Source organism: Zosterops lateralis (assembly GCF_965231275.1).
Source record: "Zosterops lateralis genome assembly, chromosome: Z".
In the NCBI taxonomy this organism is placed as follows: Eukaryota; Metazoa; Chordata; class Aves; order Passeriformes; family Zosteropidae; genus Zosterops; species Zosterops lateralis.
The window spans coordinates 69,529,972-69,547,847 of record NC_139800.1 but is presented as its reverse complement, the minus strand read 5'-3'; the positions used below and the strand labels follow the sequence as shown (position 1 = coordinate 69,547,847).

The 17,876-nt window shown below is 34.9% G+C and overlaps 1 protein-coding gene across 6 annotated transcripts in view; it reads left to right on the top strand.

The window, feature by feature from the left end:
* The window catches only part of PAM (peptidylglycine alpha-amidating monooxygenase), a 123,744-nt gene that overhangs the window by 73,603 nt on the left and 32,265 nt on the right, over window positions 1-17,876 (top strand). For 5 of the 6 annotated variants that reach the window (XM_083883402.1, XM_083883403.1, XM_083883399.1 and 2 more), the window contains 7 exons: window positions 7,626-7,674; window positions 8,140-8,207; window positions 9,753-9,833; window positions 9,935-10,011; window positions 10,306-10,409; window positions 13,182-13,369; window positions 14,322-14,393. In XM_083883402.1, the coding sequence (XP_083739528.1) occupies window positions 7,626-7,674; window positions 8,140-8,207; window positions 9,753-9,833; window positions 9,935-10,011; window positions 10,306-10,409; window positions 13,182-13,369; window positions 14,322-14,393 (639 nt within the window). Of the gene's footprint in view, window positions 1-7,625; window positions 7,675-8,139; window positions 8,208-9,752; window positions 9,834-9,934; window positions 10,012-10,305; window positions 10,410-13,181; window positions 13,370-14,011; window positions 14,084-14,321; window positions 14,394-17,876 lie in introns of all 6 variants that reach the window. The other variant, XM_083883404.1, reaches the window with a different exon arrangement.

Sequence of the window (17,876 nt, the reverse complement as noted above, 5' to 3'; positions counted from 1 at the left end):
CAGACTCTGGCAGTGCCTGTCACCTCTGGTCCTGTCACTGAGCCCTGAGAAGGGCCTGGCTCCCTCTCCTTTGCACCCTCCCCCCAGATCCACCTCTTCTTCAGGCCAAACAGTGCCAGCTCTCTCAGCCTTTCCTCACAGGAGAGATGCTCCATCCCTTCATCACCTTCGTGGCCCTTTGCAGGACACTCTCCATGCCATTCTCACACTAAGGAGGCCCAGCCCTGGACACAGAACTCCAGATGTGGCCTCACCAGTGCTGAGCAGAAGGAAAGGCTCTCCTTTACTGATCTTCTGGCCCTGCTTTGGCAGGTGCAGCAGAGAGCACCATCTGCCTTCTCTGCAGCAAGGTCACACAGCTGGGTCATGCTCAGCCAGAGAAGCCCCAGGTCCTTTGCTGCTTCCCAGCCTTTTGGTGCCTGGGGCTGTACCTCCCAATGTGCAGGACTTGGCACTTCCCCTTGTTCTTCATGAGGTTCCTGTCAGCCCCTCTCTCCAGCCTGTCCAGGTCTCTGTGGATGGCAGCCCATCCATCTGGTGCATCTCTCACTCCTCCCAGTTTGGTATCCTCTACAATTGTTGAGGGTGCCCCTGCCCATCATCCAGGTCATTAAGGAAGATGTTGAACAGCACTGGAGCCAGTATTGATTCCTGGGCTATACCACTAATTGCCATCCTCTGACTAGAGAACCATTCAGCCAGTGTTCAGTCCACCTCGCTGCTCATCCAGACCATATGTTATGAGCTGGGATTTGGGAAATTTGAATTTCATTAATGCACATTGACATATAGGTGATCAATGATTTTCGGAGATTATTTTATTTATTTATTTATTTATTTATTTATTTATATTTCATGTTGCACTTTGTTCTTTAAACCTGAAATGCCTTGTTCAGACACCTTTGAGGTGCATATATTCTTTCAGTTACTTTGTAAATCAAATCCTGTGTAGTTTTTGGGTTTCAGCCTCTGCGGTCATCAAGAGCAAAAATCCTGTGGGTTGTCATTTCCCATGGAACTCATATGTGATGCATTACTGCTGTAGGATTTAAACAAGAATGTGAAGAACCTCATGGGCTAGTGATAATGCAAATGTGGGACTTGAAAGAAGAGAAAGCTGAAAAAGAACAAAAAATTAAGAGAGGAATATGCATTACAACAGTGGTTCAAGCTATATCTGTGGCCTCTCTATCATTCTGTTATATCATGGTAAATGATCCACAGACTTTACTTGGTTCTGAATGGAGATATTACCAGGGAGGTGCAGCTTCCCAGTGCCATGCAGCCTCTCTTCTGTGCATCTCTGGCAAGGTTTGGGCAATACTTAGCTAGAATAAGGAGCACTGTCTGAAGCAGAAGGTATGGTTTCTACCATGACATGAAGATATAGTATGGCTTAATGGCAATATTGGTAGAGGAGGAGGAGGAGGAAATAAACTGAATGTGCTAGCACTGTTTGAGTGGAGCCTATATATAAATGTGGACAGCTGAAGTTGAAAGAATTGATTTTCATGAGAGAGTTCACATGGAGCCATGTGAACCCATGTGATTCTTTGCCTGCTAAAATCCTGAATAATTAAAGTTGCAAATCTCTGAAGAGAGTATATTCATCGACAGCCTGCTCTTCTTTATTGCTTGGGGACATTGAGAGTTCCCACTGTTAATTTTCACTCCTAAGAATAATATATGAGTATGTAGTTACTAAAAAAAATTACATCAGTAACCTTCACTGCATGTTAGTTGAGAATGTCTTTGGAAATTTTTGTTAGCAACATGACTTGTTAGTCAAAGCTTCTACTCAAAAAACCCACTTGCACACTTAGAGTAACTGCAGTGAAAGAAATAGTCACCTGAAATTAAAACATCATTTTATACCCCAAATAGACCCACTGCAGTAGACTTCCTTATTTTTTGCCTAAGATATTTATGCAGGACTTACAAATGCCACAAAGGTAAGCCCACAAAATATGGAAGTTTAAGAAGTGTTGTTGACTGATAAGATTATGATGTGGAAGATGATACCAGTGTCATGTACTGTTTCAGCTGTTACAGAGTATGACAGAGTGCCTCCAGTTTTCAGTGCTTTTTGCTTGGTAGTCTGTGATCTTATTTTTCAAATAAAAAATAATCTACTATTTCTGCTGTTTGTGAGAAGAAATGTTTTTAATGTTGCCTAATGTGAAAATTCCAGTAGAGAAAAATTTAATTTTAATCTAATAAAATGTCCTGAACCTTCATAGTAGGGTTCAAAGATATTCAATACATAATATTCAACTAGTTTCACTAGTATTTTTAGATTTCAGGAATAATCTAAAGGGATTTTTCTTGTAATGAGATGTTTGTTGATAACCACAGACATGAGAATAAGAATAGAGTCAAAGCATAAGAATAGTCACTAAAGTTTGTATGTAAGCACATGTAGTTGTTGCAATTTAGAACAGAGGATAAGTGATGAAATGTGCTCAGTTAACTTGTTATGCTTTCAGTAGTACATTAAGAATTCCAAAACATTGTTCAGAGTTTACTATTCTGCCTTACAAGTAATTGCAAATATAAAATATTTGACTTGATGTAATAGTTATTTATGTATTAGCATCTAACTTTATTTCCTATCAGTTTTGGGGTGAAAAAATGCTGTAGTTGAAATCATCAACTCTCATGTTCAACTTTTCTAAAAAGAGTACTTTTCATTTCATTAACCAGCTATTAAATTAATTCTGCTTTCCATCTCTTCTTACCTGTAATCCTGAGCTAAGAATTCATATTTAGATATGTGCTTCACTATCAAATAACAAAATAAAACTTACTGTACCTTGTCTAAAGTAAACAGATTAAAATTTAGGATGGAGAACCAAAAATACATTCTACAAAAAAATGTGTAAAGAGCCATATTAGAAAAATACTGATTTCTCTGTTTCATTTTCTTTACTTTTTGTATCATAAAAACAAAAAATATTTTGGAGTTATGCCTGATAGTGGATATAAGTAAACAAATAAAAAATTGACAGAAATTTGCTCTTTTTTATAGTTCTAAGTGTTTCAAGTTCAGATTCAAATTAAAGTAAATTTAGCCATCTTTAGATGTGTAAAGGGACCCAGTCAGCTTTGAGCTTGGGCTGTAGGGATATGCAGTGCAGTTGTCATCCTGATCTTGTTTTATTCTTCTATGGAAGCACCTTTGAATCTGAATTTTTAAAAGTCTGATATTTTTTTAATTTTTCTAGCATTTTTTTTTCCTTCCCTTTGTATAACAAATGCTAATGTTGTTTCTAATCTGCCATATTATTATCCTTGTCCTTTCCAGCACATGTAAGAATATAACTGTTATCCCAAGAATCAAAATGTTTAGAAGTTGTCAATAATAAGGTATTTTAGCTATTCTGTAATGGAACGTTTTCACATCCTGCCATTTGTATGTGTACAACTGTTGAATTGTTTGAAGCAATTTATAATTCTTTGTCAATATGTTTGGAGCAAATTTACAGGGAAATCTTTCATCTTTGTTCAGCTTTGGCTTTTTTCTCATTCCCTTTCTTTTTCTCTCTCTTTTCTTGCACAATGAACAATATTGCATTCTCAGTTTCTTCATTTTACCTCCGCTTTTTCACTGAGAGGAGATTTATTTCTCTCTGCTATCACTCTCTGAAAGAATTATGTTGCCCACGTTGCATATAATAACACAAATGTACCTGCTTTTCTTAGTGGGGTGTAGGGTTTTTAGTGTTGCCTTTGGGTTTGCTTTTTTGGTTTGCTTAGTTTTGGCCACCAAGCTAGTAGATGTCTCTAAAATATCTGTTTCCTCATAAGAATGTGAGTTGTATTGTCATTTGAACATTACTCTGAACATTATTCTGAACATTAGATTCAGTGTCTTTCTCTTTGACATCTCTTGAATATGCTAGTGTCTTGAATAAAGTTAGCTTTGCATATTCACAGAGATTCATGGCTATGATATGTTTTTATATCCTTTTAGCAAATCAGTCATCTGTGACCTTTATGAGGTCTTCATCTGTTGAGGTTTTATGTTGAACCAGGATTAACAATTGCCTCCTTTCTGTTTGGAGAGTAAGTTGTGAAAATGTCACTGGGGAGTCTGTGTTTGCATTTTGTTTTTCACAAATTGAATAAAGGTACAGTTTCATTCCAGATTTCATATTAGACTTCTAAAAAAGAGTTCCACTGAATTGATTGTGGGTGAGTGAGCAGAGCGACAAGTGCAAGCACCTTGACTAAATACAGAAAAAAATTAAGGTAGTTTTATGTATCAAATATTAGATACCAATATTGAAAGCAATATTACTTGTCTCATTCTTTACTAGGACTTCAAGTTCATTTCTTTGTTCCATATCTTTGCTCTTTAAATATAATTTGTACAAAGCTACTTCCCCTTGGGCGTTAGCTTTGGAATTGCCTTGCTCGGAGGTTGTGTTCATCTATGAGGTCATTTCTTACCTTTAACAAAGCAAAGCCAATTCTGAGACCATATGTAGAGATTCTGGTACAAATCAAGGGCTGAATTTGATATAACAAGGGGTTTGGAGCTCCATAAAAAGTGCCACTCTGTTACAGTTTATAAGTATCTTAGCCACCATGAATGAGTGCTATTCTGTTCCCATGAAATACTGGAAACAGAGCAATGAAGAAGCTGAACAGTTTCAGCAGAGTGCTCAGTAATTCATAATCCCCATACTCAGAGTCCAAAGAAAGTAGGTTTTGAAGAGTGTTTGTTTTAATGAGTGAAAAGCCAATACTATTTTAAGCATCTAGAAAGTCCTAAAAGTCTCAATGTCTGTGGCAGATTATCATGCATGTAATTGAAGAGTTCGGGATTGTAGATCTGGATAGACAGATTAGCAGAAAGCCTGTTTCAGAAGTCTTAGCAAAATCAGCTTACAGGAGAGTGTTTGTCTTTAGGATAATTTGCCTTCACATCAGATGTGAGCATTTCCTTTGAAAAGCTGTGGAGTATTTCTAGTATTTGAGATATTTCTCCTAGAAAACATTTTAAACAGGAGTAGCATGGGTAACTCTTTTTAACTACTTTAAACATTTGTTGGCTGTTAAACTTGGAATGACTGTTGCAGTGTTGTCATACACAATTTTTAGAAATTGTATTCTTAAAATCTGAAGCCAGTTTAACATGCACCATTGGCTTTGCTTGATAGGAGTAAATACAAGCAGGGAATATTTAATATGATTGTGTTATATTTGCACAGAACACAAAAGGCAGAGCACAACTTCTCAGGGTTCTTTGGTGAAGTGTTCAGAGCTTTGAGTGTTTCAAGGAGATGAACTGAAGGAAGGAGAAGCAGGGAAACATCAGTTCCAGCATCCCTCTGTAGTTGTTAGAAAAATATTTAGTCAGTTATGGCTAAATATAACTACATAACTACAAACAAATACAAAGCACTGTAGGAATTCCTGTAAGGTTTATACTAATATATCCATCCATTGTTGTGACACAGGTCAGATAGTTGTGCCCGAAGTTTGTTTGTGCTTCTCCTGGTACTGATTTAGATGGTTGCCTTATGTAGTGGCAATTGTAATAATTAGTAGCAACTTTCCAACTATCTTCAGTTCACTTTGAATTTGCTCTATTTAGATAAAAATGCTGATTAAAATTTTTTCCATGCTCTTAAAATTCGAATTGTGTCAAAATACTCTAATATTGTTGAACTGAAATATATTCGAGTTTTTTCCCCTCCTCCTATGGTGCTACTTTTAAGAGCCACTATGACATAGTAATGGCTAAATTTTTCAAATATGAAATTAGTTTGATGATTTGGGGATAATTTTGCAGCAGTTTTCAAAAGATAGAATGGTGATGTTTTCAACTAAAATGCCAAAACTGAGAGACACAAAGTAAGTGATTGCATTTTAAAATTTTAAATTTTATTTCCTTAAGTAATAATGCTTCTGAAAGGAAGCAAGCATTTTCCAATTTCCATTGAAATTCATGTAGTGCAGAGTTCTAACAATATTAAACTTAAGAAACCTGAGTGCTGGAGCATCATCTGTATTATTTATATAAGAAAAAATTAGTTTGAAATGAGGAGAGTCAGGCAGAAGAGACTTTACAAAGACCTTTGTAGCAAACTCTGAGGTATTAAGATTGTAAGTGAAGCTGCCTGCAGGGAAAAGTATGAACATTTTATGCATATGTTGAACTTTTTCTAAAACCGTTGAAAAAGAGTCACTTTCTAAAACCATTGAAAAATTTTCTCTTTCTCTTGAATGTTTTCTTACCAGTCCCCTTCTTTTGTCCTAATAGGTTAGTCTTTTTGGCACTTTTAGGTTCTTGATTTGGTAGTCTTGATTCTTGTAGGTTGTCTTGATGAAAGAGCTACTGTTCTTGTTTTTCTTTTCTGTGTACAATGAAGACTTTGCTTTTTTGTTGCTATTTGTAAAAGTGTGACTGTGGTATAGTGATTCAGATTTTTAAATCCAAAAGTGTTGGGATATACGGAGCTGGAGTAACTAGGAATTTGTAGATACCATGATTATGAGAACCCAGTAAAATTGTGTTAGGAGCTATTTCACTTGAATAACACATACATTAATTTACAGATCTACTTTGTGAACATAATGAAAACAAATTCTAGTAGATTCTATTATTAATGATTGTGAAAAGCAAGCTGATTATTATCTGTTCATAGTGACATGTGGGGTGACTGAGATATCTAATGCGTGAAAAACTGAACTGATAATCTGTCAAGTTTCCATGTGTTGTCCCAGTTTTGCCATTATCCCTTTTTCTGTTCAAATGCACAACTTTTTCTGTTTGGAATCTGGCTATTTATGGGAGGAAAAACTCTCAGAAGTTCCCACTTGTTACCATAGCTACTCTGATCTCTTTCTTACCTAAAATGTTTACTGTTGGATGATACTTTTTCAGAATGTTCTCTTTACTTACTTCAGAGTAAGATCCATCTTCTAACTACAGCTATTATTGTATAAACATAGGAAAAAGAAACTTGCTTTAAAAGGAACAAAGGTGAACTCCCGGATGGCCAACTGTAATTGAGTAACTGTCAAGACAACTGGGTCTTTAAATTAAAATGTCAAACATATCAGCTAATGATGATACAGTATACTGACAAATGAATTAGCTGTTTTTACTCACCTTCTAGGGTATCCAATTTTAAGCAGAATTGCTGTCTGTGTTGGTGTATCAAGTTCGCCTGCTGACTTTTATTACAAGAATTTCTAGAAGAGCTGCATTGTTAATGACTAAAATATTGCTTTTCATAAATCTGTCATTTTTCTAACTGTGATCAAAATATAAATTTGTTTGAAAAAAAACCTACTTTTTCTGCTAGTGTAAACATGATACTGTTTAATTTCCCAGATGGTAGTTCATAAAGATCTACATTTTTCTAGTACAGTAATTTTCATCCACCAAAGTTTTTCTCTGTATTAGGATTTCTACAAATGCAGTACTGAGATGATCAGGTTTGTGCAAATTTCAGTAGTATTTCCACAGTATAACAGTTTGACTGCACGCAGTAAGATTAAAACTATTTCTATCTTCTGGTATTTTTTACACAGCAGAAAAATCTTCTTAATATGTAGTAATTTGCAGGGGTTCAGTTGCTGATGATGAAACTGTTTCACAATTTGTACAGATAAACACAAGGACTGCTCTGGTGTGACTTTACATCTGACACATCAAAAGTGAGTATTTCTGAAAATGCTTACCTATTTTTTTTTCCATTGCAATAGAAATTGTGGGATCCTTTGAAAACATGTGAAATAAAAATAATACATACTTCACAACATTAAGAATTTCAAAGTCGTGCCATCTGTTGGCAAAAAAATTCATTTCCGCTAAGAAGCTTGACACAGCTGTGCTATGAGTACTGAGTTAATCCAGTTTAAGAGCTTCATATTTAGAAATCTGGGATGAGAACAGCAATTATGCAGATGATAACTTTGTCCTATTTCACGTATTTTGCAGAAAATGCTTTAGAAATGGTAGCAAAAAAGGAGAGGGAGCAGGGAACTGCTGTGAAACACCTTATTTTTCAGGAGACCTGTTTCAGATGTAATCCAGTGTTTAGAAAGTAGTAGTGTCAAATGTGTTGCCTATCAAGTCAGTTGCAGTTGTATTTTACAAAGAGCTTGGGCTTTCCGTTGCAGGCAGCCCTTGATTGCGGGAATGTATCTTATGATGTCTGTGAACACAGTCATACCACCAGGCAAGAAAGGTGAGTCATCGTTTTACAAGGTGATTATATGATCTCAGCATCTGATATATTATCGTTGCTTCATGTGGAAGAAAATTTTACAGAGGCTTATTGATATGTAGATGGACAAATTAATTATTTGATTGATTGAACAAATGAGGGAAAAAAAAGTTATGTTTAAAATTGTATCCTATTTCCCTATGACTACGTCAGTGAAGGCAATCAGCGCTGTTTAAAAACAATGTGTACAAATAATAATGAGTATTTCTTTATTTTCATCTAATATTTCACAAAAAATGCCCTACCTCTTTTCTAATTCCTTCTTTCCCCTCTAAAAAGCCATAAATTCTTTTGGGCTCTTCTTTATCTTCATTTGCCATTGTGATTCTACTGAGACTTCAGTTTTAAAAAACGAATTTCTACTAGTAAGGAGCTGCTATTTAAGGATTTTATTCCTGTGTTCCTAGTTGGTTGAAAGGTCAAAATGCTGAAAAAAAATCATAATAGAAAGTTTCCAAACTGTATTTATTCAGAATCCTGGATTTTACCTGAAACTCAGCTTGGAAACTCCTCAGATCCTTACATTGGCTAGCATAGGATGTTCTGTTTTAAGGAAGTTGGACACTGACTGTACTCTGCTGTAACAAAATTTTTAAGGAGATAACCAAGGGCACCATTTGTCCCATTGCCTAAATACAATGAGGTGGTGAAATGCTCAGCTGACTCCAATTCGTTAGTGAATTCAGCAATTGAAACATTTTTAAATTTGAATTGAAATTAAAAATACTTTTCTCTCCAATCTGAAAACATACCAAATTAATCCCCCACTACCCCCAAGAATATTTGATCAGTGTAGAATGTAATTTTTCAACTGGAAGAGTGAGGGAAAAGGGCAAACAAACAGTTCTGTAGTTGTTGATAACTGCTTTCTCATGTTACAGCTCTTAACTGCAGCATGAAATTTGTTAAAAGGAGATGTGGTGATATCTCTCAGAAAGGTGTCAGGATTTATGTGTAGGCTCTTCCTTAGGTACCATTACTGCATCTAACTCAAGTACTACCCTGTAAACATTGTACAGCACTTTTCTGATAAAGTCTCTTGTCTAACCCTAAATTAGGGCCTTTATAATCAAGACTTCAATGTAAATTGTATCAGTTTAGAATTACATCAGTTTATTTTCATTTTCTCCTGAGTAGATTATTTACCATAGCTATGTTTATTTTAAACAATCCTCAACATAGTCTGTAAGTAAAATTATTACTTCATTTTGTTAAATAGCAGTAGTGTACACTGGAAGTTCTTCTGGCTTTCAGCCAGAAAGATTTTAAATGTATGTCAGCAGATTAAGTAGTTTTAAAGTAACTTGCACTATATTTTATTAGTTTTTCTTTGCAGATGTTTTGAAATGGACACTGCAGATATTGTCTATTATCATTTGAATTCATCTGTTGTCCAGTGTAGTTATGCTTTTTGTAAACCATGCTGAATGAAATACAGAAATTCAACTATTCTCTGTTTGATAAATGATCTGTTTGTCATTGTTTATTGCTGTCATATTTTCACAGTGGTTAATGCAGACATTGCCTGCCATTACAAAAGGTCTCCAATGCACCTTTTTGCCTACAGAGTTCACACACACAGACTAGGTAAGAGTAACATAGGAGTATCAAATACTTAACAGAAAAATGTTGACCCTACAACATACTTAAAGTATATCTTACTTCTTATGTATATTGATATCTTATAGGTAAAGTAGTGAGTGGTTACAGAGTGAGAAATGGTCAATGGACATTGATTGGTAGACAGAGTCCACAGCTACCACAGGTTGGTTGGGTTCCTTTTAGTTCTGAATGTAAATTTTACTTATCTTTGTTTCAAACTGAGAAGCTGAATTGTAAATCACATGTCCACAGATTTGCATTGTGGAGTTTCCACTGGTTATGTGCTGTTGTGCTCCTGGAAGTGAATATTGTCAAGTATTACCATGATTAGATTATGATGCAAAAGTCATTTCAGATATGTAGCACCTTCTCATATGTAGTCCTTCTCATCAGTGTCTATTGACACAGAGGATATGAAGCTCTTTCACTGATTGTGGTGAATCATCCTCTCTTTCAGGCATTCTACCCCGTGAAATATCCGGTCGAAATTAGCTATGATGATATGCTAACAGCCAGATGTGTGTTCAGTGGGGAAGGCAGAACTACAGAGACACATATAGGGTAAATTTTATCTATTTGCTCCATTGCAGAATGTGTTTTTTCCAGGGTATTGGTTATATGTAGAAATGTTTTTGTTTCATGTCTTCTTCCACGGTAACGATTTCTGCCAAAATGTTTTGTTATGCTGTCTGGTCTTCTTGAGATATAACTTCACACAATGTTCATTTACATTACTTACGTGAATATTCACTTTGCTGGAGTGTTCAGAACACTTCTGAAGTGAAGCAATGCTGCCAAACAACTTACTCAGATGTTGGGCTGATCTGTTCTTAGAGAAGGATTCAGAATATCAATTCTACAAAGTACCTGATTTTTTAATCAAGTGATGTAATTAACTGTTTATAGTGAAATAATAAAGCTTTACAATTCTCTACACTATTTCAGAAACAAAATTTATAGAAGCTTATAAAATTCTGATATTTTGACCTATTACAAAATCTAGCTTTAAACAATCTGGACTAATACTGCAATAACCTTTTTTCAGTATAAAAATATACAGGCTTCTATGAAAAACAATTAAAACAAAAATTACTAATAATAAAAAATAGGAAAATCTGAACTGTTTGTCACTGATGCTACTCAGCTGCAGGTGACAGACACAGCCCTGTAAAATCAAGTGAACTACTACAGCTATAAATATATATAGAATATTAATACTCTCTTAGCTGGCTGTGGTTCTTTGAACTGTAATTGAAGGCATATGTAAAGAAACAAAGATAACCTGTGGAAATCTCTCCATTCTGGGAGTGTGTGCTGCAGCATTCCAAGGAAAGAGATTTTTATGCACCCTAAGATTACATCTCTGTGGAGGGTTAAATGGATTTATCACCCTCCAGTGGGCAGTTAAGAAAATGTTATGTAACAGTTAGAAAAAAATGAGTTGAGAAGAGGTTTTTACAAATATCATGACACTAAAAGCATAAAACCTTAATTTAATTGCTGACCTTTTTTTCACAAGTTCAAAGTTTCTGTCATGTTTCTGTAACTTTCCCCAAAGTAGTTCCTGTTCATTGAGTTATCCTTACAGTTTAAGAAACAGTCTTAGGAAAATTATGGTATTTTCTTTCAATGTACTAGTACTCTTTCAGTGAGGAAACTGTCACTCTGTCCTTTCCATTAAAGTAATGGTTGTTATAATTATTATTATAAATTTTCTAGTTTTTTTATTTATTTGCACTATAATGTATGAATGTTGTATGAATCATGCCATATTGTTTATTAGTATTATTATTATTTTCAGTATTACTATTAATTTTTTATTACTATTTAGTAATATTATATTTTATCACAAGTTTTGCTTTGTCCCACTCTGGGAAGGGCAGGAGTGAGGGCAGTGAGTGACAGTACTAACTCCCACCTGAAATTAAACCACCTTGAATGCTTAGACACAGTAGCATGTCAGGTGAACCACAGTTTGTGTAATTTCCACATCCCGTTTTCTACTGGAGTTTTAAAGAGGAAGCAATTATAGTGATGGGTATTGGAGGTCCAGCAGTGAAGTTAATACTTTCTAAAAGCTTAGGCAGAGCTTGCCCAGTCAGAGTCTCATTTTGTAGTCTCCAAGGGGTGCAAAACTTCCAGTGCCTGGAAAAATAACCAATTGCTCTTTTGAAACAGTCTCTTCTCCCATGTTTCCCTTTCTCCTTTCTGGCTTGTGGTATTATTGTTGCTATGGTGAATAAATGAATACTGCAGAATGCTGCTGGAAAAGTCAGCATTGATGTCTTTTGCAAACAGCTAATACACCACATCTGTATTTTTTTAAAGAGTGTGGACTCACTCTTTAATTGTGAAAGCTAATAAAAAAATCTTGGTGTAAACCCCTATATTTTATGAACTTCTGTTAAAAAGTCCTGGCTTATACCTTGTCAGGATTGTAGCTCTAAACAAAAGATACTAACCTGTATGGCAGAGGAAGAAACAGACCACAGCTGTAAAGAGGCCATACACACTCTGCTTCACAAACTAATATTTTTCAGAAAAAAAAAACTTATATGTGCCAGCTGTTTTTTCTGTTGAAGAGAGGATTATGTAGCAGTAGAGAAGAGCCACTTCTGTTTCAAGTACATGCACAAAATTTATCAAATTTTGCTAATGTTGTATTATTCCCCTGGCACTCATGTTTTTGTTACAGAAGCTTACAAACAAATTATTCTTAATATGACAGTGCTCTCTTCTTTTTAAGCGATACTTATGGTATCTTAATATGTAACAAAAAATAAGTTTAGTAGTAGTAGAACCAGTGTGATTGGATAATAAATGAATGCACTTGATGAGGAAAGGGGGAAGATTTGTCATAAAAAATGGCCTCTGAAATGAAACATGTATGTTGTTTGCAACAATTTCAAATTGCGTTCATCCAAGATTTATAGAGAAGTGAGTGAATAGTAATGTAATGAATGATACAGCTCTATCATATTTAATCAGAACGTGTGCACAAGTGATAACACAGTGGGAACTGTGTGGTGTATGCTGAAGATTTGAGAAGGAAGAGCAGTTTAAACAGGTGCTTCAGTTTTCTGTAAAATCTAAAGCAAATTCCTAGGAATTTCTGAGATATGTGGGGATTTTTTGTGCACAATGCTTTTCTCCAGTATAAACCAAAATAAATTTCTGATATTCACTGCAATGCAGATATTGCATGTTTTAGTGTGGGACATCTAAGTATTTGATTGCAATGTTTTAGTATCCTGTTAAACAAGTTGGATGAATTAAATAACAGCTATTCAGCTCATTATTTCCTAAGTGCCACATCTTTTCTGTGCTGTGTAGGGGTACTGCCAATGATGAAATGTGCAACTTTTACATTATGTACTATATGGAAGCCAAGCATGCTGTCTCATATATGACCTGCACACAGAACGCAAACCCTGAAATGTTCAGAAATATTCCACAGGAGGCAAATATTCCTATTCCAGTCAAGTCTGATGTGCTGAAGATGATGCATGGACATCATGAAGGTGAAGAGCAATTGTAATCCATTTTATACGTACCATCTTATGGTCACTGATGTATTTCTCTGTGTTGTGTTGGTATGCAAAACTTTCATAAAGAGGTAATGCAGTTCTGCATAAAATTCAAATTTCTGATTAATAAAGCATCATAGGATTCTGTGTTGGTTTTGGTGGTAATGTCTGCTATAGTATTTTGTCTGTTTCTTTCTTATGTTGTCTTCCAATTTCCAGCATATTTTTACAGCTGTGTGACCTGCGTGCCCTAAATACTGGCTTCTTTTTCTGTGCCAAACTTTATATTAACAGTTTCTTAATGTTTACCTTTTTTTCTATTTCCTACAAAATTGAATCATAACATTGCCCTAGTTTTCTAGATCCCACTGCTATGCTATGGTAGGAATCAAATTTTTACATTGAACGGCTGTAGGCATATAAATTGCAGATTACCCATTATCCAGAGGTAATCTGACTTGTGTAGCAAATACAAGCTGTAGTTTTTTATTTCAGTTTTTTACTGTTCCATGGTGTGGTATGACTACTATGATAAAAATACCGAGTATTCATTTTAGAAGGGCATTTTTTCCTCAGTAGGGAGTTAATTCCCTTCACATGCAGTGGTTAACATCGTGCCCTAAACCCATTTTTCAGAAACCAAGGATAGTGATACAAGTTCTTTGCTGCAGCAGGCCAAAAAAGAAGAGGAAGAGATTTTGGATCAGGGTATGCACTTGCTTATTTCTATGTACACTTTTTATTTCTATGTTTATTTCTACTTCAGTCTTCTAATACAAACTTTATTTTCTTTCCTGTTGTTTTAGTGCTGCCTTGTTCAACTACTGTTTATATATAAAAACGCCAAATGTTCATTTCCAAAGGGCATTTTTCCACTGTAGGGAGATACTCAATTCCATCCACATGCAAAGGCTAACTGACATCATATCCTAAATCTATTTTTCAGAAACCAAGGATAGTGATGCTAGTTATTTGCTTCAGCAGGCAAAAAAAGAAGAGGCAGAGATTTTGGATCAGGGTATGTACTTGTTTACTTCTATGTCAAGTAAAGGACTCATGAATGTAAAATACTGATAAATTATATCCTGATTTTTAGTGAGTTACGAAGTTTTTTATCTGTTTATCTTTAATTGATGCAATTTGCAATGTTCTGTAAAGCTAATAGGGTTGAATATAAGAAATAATAAAAATAATTCGTTTACCATTGATCTCTAGCCTTGTAGGTAAAATTTATTAGTGCATTTTAATCTCATAATGTTTCCCTGTTCTTCGTCTAATTTGCTAATAAAGGTTGTGATTTATCTGTATGGGCATATATTCTATATATAACTATTTTCTATTGACTCTTCATTGATTTCTCAATTTATATGTATTGTGTGTATCTATGTGTGTATTAGGGAGTAATGGTCTTATGCTTCAATATTTGCTTTACCTGCAAATATTGAGTTGAGGTTGAGTGCAGCTGTTTAATACTGTATTATTTTTCACTATATTTGTGTATATGTGCATATATGCATTACAACTCACACAAAAATGTGTGTAGTACTGAGCTGAAGGAAAAAATCTATGGCTGCTATAAAGATTTTAGAAATACTCAGAGTATTATTTATGTTTCAGAAATATCTTGGACTCTGTTTCAAAGTTCTTGTGAGTCATATACTCTTAGATAAAAATTGCCTTAATATCAGGATTTTTCTTTTTACTAAGAGGAAGACCTCGTCAGCCACAGACTCACATAGTTTCCACTGAACAATGTTGAGATTGAAGGACTAAATTAAAGCAAATTTCCTTTTGCCATTAAAAAGAGCAAAGATTGCACAGTGTTTAGAATTTTTGATAACATCTCGCAAAGGGGTTAGATTTTCTACTCAAATAATTAAGTTTTAATTACATAAAACTAGCTTCTAGAGTGTGAAACTGTCTTGAATGAAAGAACTTTGAACTATTGGAAACAATATTTACACTGGCATATCTGATATTTATCTTAGTCAATTCAAGATGTATTTTTTAAGAAAGAAAAACAATTCAAATTTTTAATGCTGTTTCAGAGCAAAATGAGATGTATGTTTACAAATTTACATCAAAATTCATGATGACAATCTGCTTTACCCTTATGTTACCCATAAGTGCATTAGCATTTGATCAAGGTTCTTGTTATATGTATGTTTTATTGAAATCATTAGTGTTGGAAAAAAGTGTTGAAAAAGGTCCTGCTGTTAAAATCTTTTTCATTTGTCTTTGAAACATGCATTTTGAAGACGTTTCTGCAATGCAGTCTGGTTTGCTGAGAGCACTATTTAATATACATCCTCATCTAACTTGTTTCTATGGAAACACACAGAATTGTTTTGTTCATTTGAAATTACTTGGGTTCATGATGTGAAATACCAAAACACAGTAGTTGCTGTGAATTTAATTTCATGCTCTTAATTGTTAGATTAAGATAAATTCTCCCATCATTTACAGGAGCCTGTTTTCAGTTTTATATTGATACAGCTGTAACTTCAGTTGAATTATGTCTGAGTAAGCAAAACAACAGGAAAAGCCAGTTCAGGTTTGGTTTTATTTTTGTCTCCAAAGAGGGAAAGTTGAGTGGCTGGCTTAGAAATTACGTTTTGGTTCTGCACGTGCTCCCCAGATACAGTGGGGAAACCAGGAGCTGAAAACGGTCTGCAAAATTACATAGAAACTGTAGTCCAGTTTTGTGGGACAAATCAGCTTTGAGCAATGGTGTTGCCAATTCATCCATCTCCTCAAGTAACTTCAGTGAGTTATCCAGTAGGAACCAAATTTGAAAAAGACCTTAATGACAGGAAAGTTCTGCAGTTTGGAGGGAGGAGGCAGTGGACCTACAGATACATACATCCACTGGCGTTGAGGTCATTATGCAAGTATATCCTTTCACAGAGGTAAAAGACATAACTCTTTCCCTTTGTGGTCTGGCATGACATAGTCGTATGATAACCTTATCTATAAAGCACAGAGACACCAGAACTCAGTCTTTGATTAGTTCTGTTGCTGCTGAGCTGTTGCTCAGTAAATTCAGCCTTTGATTTGCTCTGAAGAAAGCACATCAACAATTTTCCAATATCTGTGTGTTTTGTCTTGCATAGGTTTCTTTCTCTGTGATTTATTATGTTTTAGCAGCTTGTTTTCCACTCCTTAGTTTTAGGCAACAAAAATAAACACTGTTATTTCACCATTACTTCAATAAACACTGAAATAGTTAAATTATTGTACTGCAATGGAGGTGATGTCATGATGATTTTTTGCCTTTTCTTTTTTTATACCTTTGTGTCTTCTCAGTATTATTAGCATACATACTTATAATTCATTAGGCCTGATATCTTGGCATAGTCCTGATATTCTGCTAGGCAAAACCCCCAAACATCCTAAAAACCTCACAGCTGGGGTCCAAAAAGCCTTACACTATCTTGAGAAACCAAAGCCCTCTCTAGAATAAACTTTTTAAACTAAACTCAAGCCTCATCTAGGGAGGAATACTTTAAAATAAAGAAATGCCATGCCATTCATTTAAACTTCTCATTTAGTAATCTTTTTCAAATATACTAATCTACAAAGTCTGTAAAATTATACATGCAATATATTGTGTGCATGCATTTTGGCATATTCCACCTTGACAGATTGTTGCTCCTAAAGATCCTTATTAGATACTGTGATAAGTGATAACTCTTTTACCCCTTAATGGTGTTTGGCTTATAATTCTAGTACCAGAGAAAAGGCATCAGAGGTACTTACTAATCTGGAGGTTAGAGATATGGTCATAGAGACAGTTTTTATGTCAGTACTCTAAGGATTTGCCTCAAAAGGGGGAAACAAGAAATTCTGCCATATGAAAGTATCTGCCTACAAATAATGTGTATATCATGTTTGGCTGGGCATAGAGATACCTCCTGTCACACTCAATATGTTTATTATATTGGTACATCCAGGAGTTGTTACTGCTTTTACATTAAATTACATTACATTTTCATCATCTTCACTCATCGGAGGCACATTAATGAACAATGCAAATATGTAGAAATAAGCAGTAACAATTGCAAACTGAACCAGCAGTCTGCATGAAGACAAAGCCAAGTCCCTGCTGTGTTAAAATTTAACTGAACTTATCTTAATGAAACCGACTTCGTTATATAGTTTCTGAAACAGCAGTGAAGATAAACTGTTCAAAGGAAGTGAATTATTGTAAGAACTGCAATTGATTTACATGTTTGGCGTATTAGAAAGTTTCCTGTTCCTGCTTAAGCATCAAGTCCCTAGTAAAACAAATAATATGTGTGTTTATTTTTTGTTCATCAATAGAAGTTTAATTAAATTGTAATCAATAGATACAGTAGAGCAAAACCCATTCATTTATTACCATTCATGATCTCTGCCATATGTCTTTACCTGTTGAAAAAATACTTAAATGTGTCTCATTCTGCTTGTTTGTCAGTTTCCTGTGGTGTAGTACACTGTAGCATAGTGCAGCTTGTTTGGC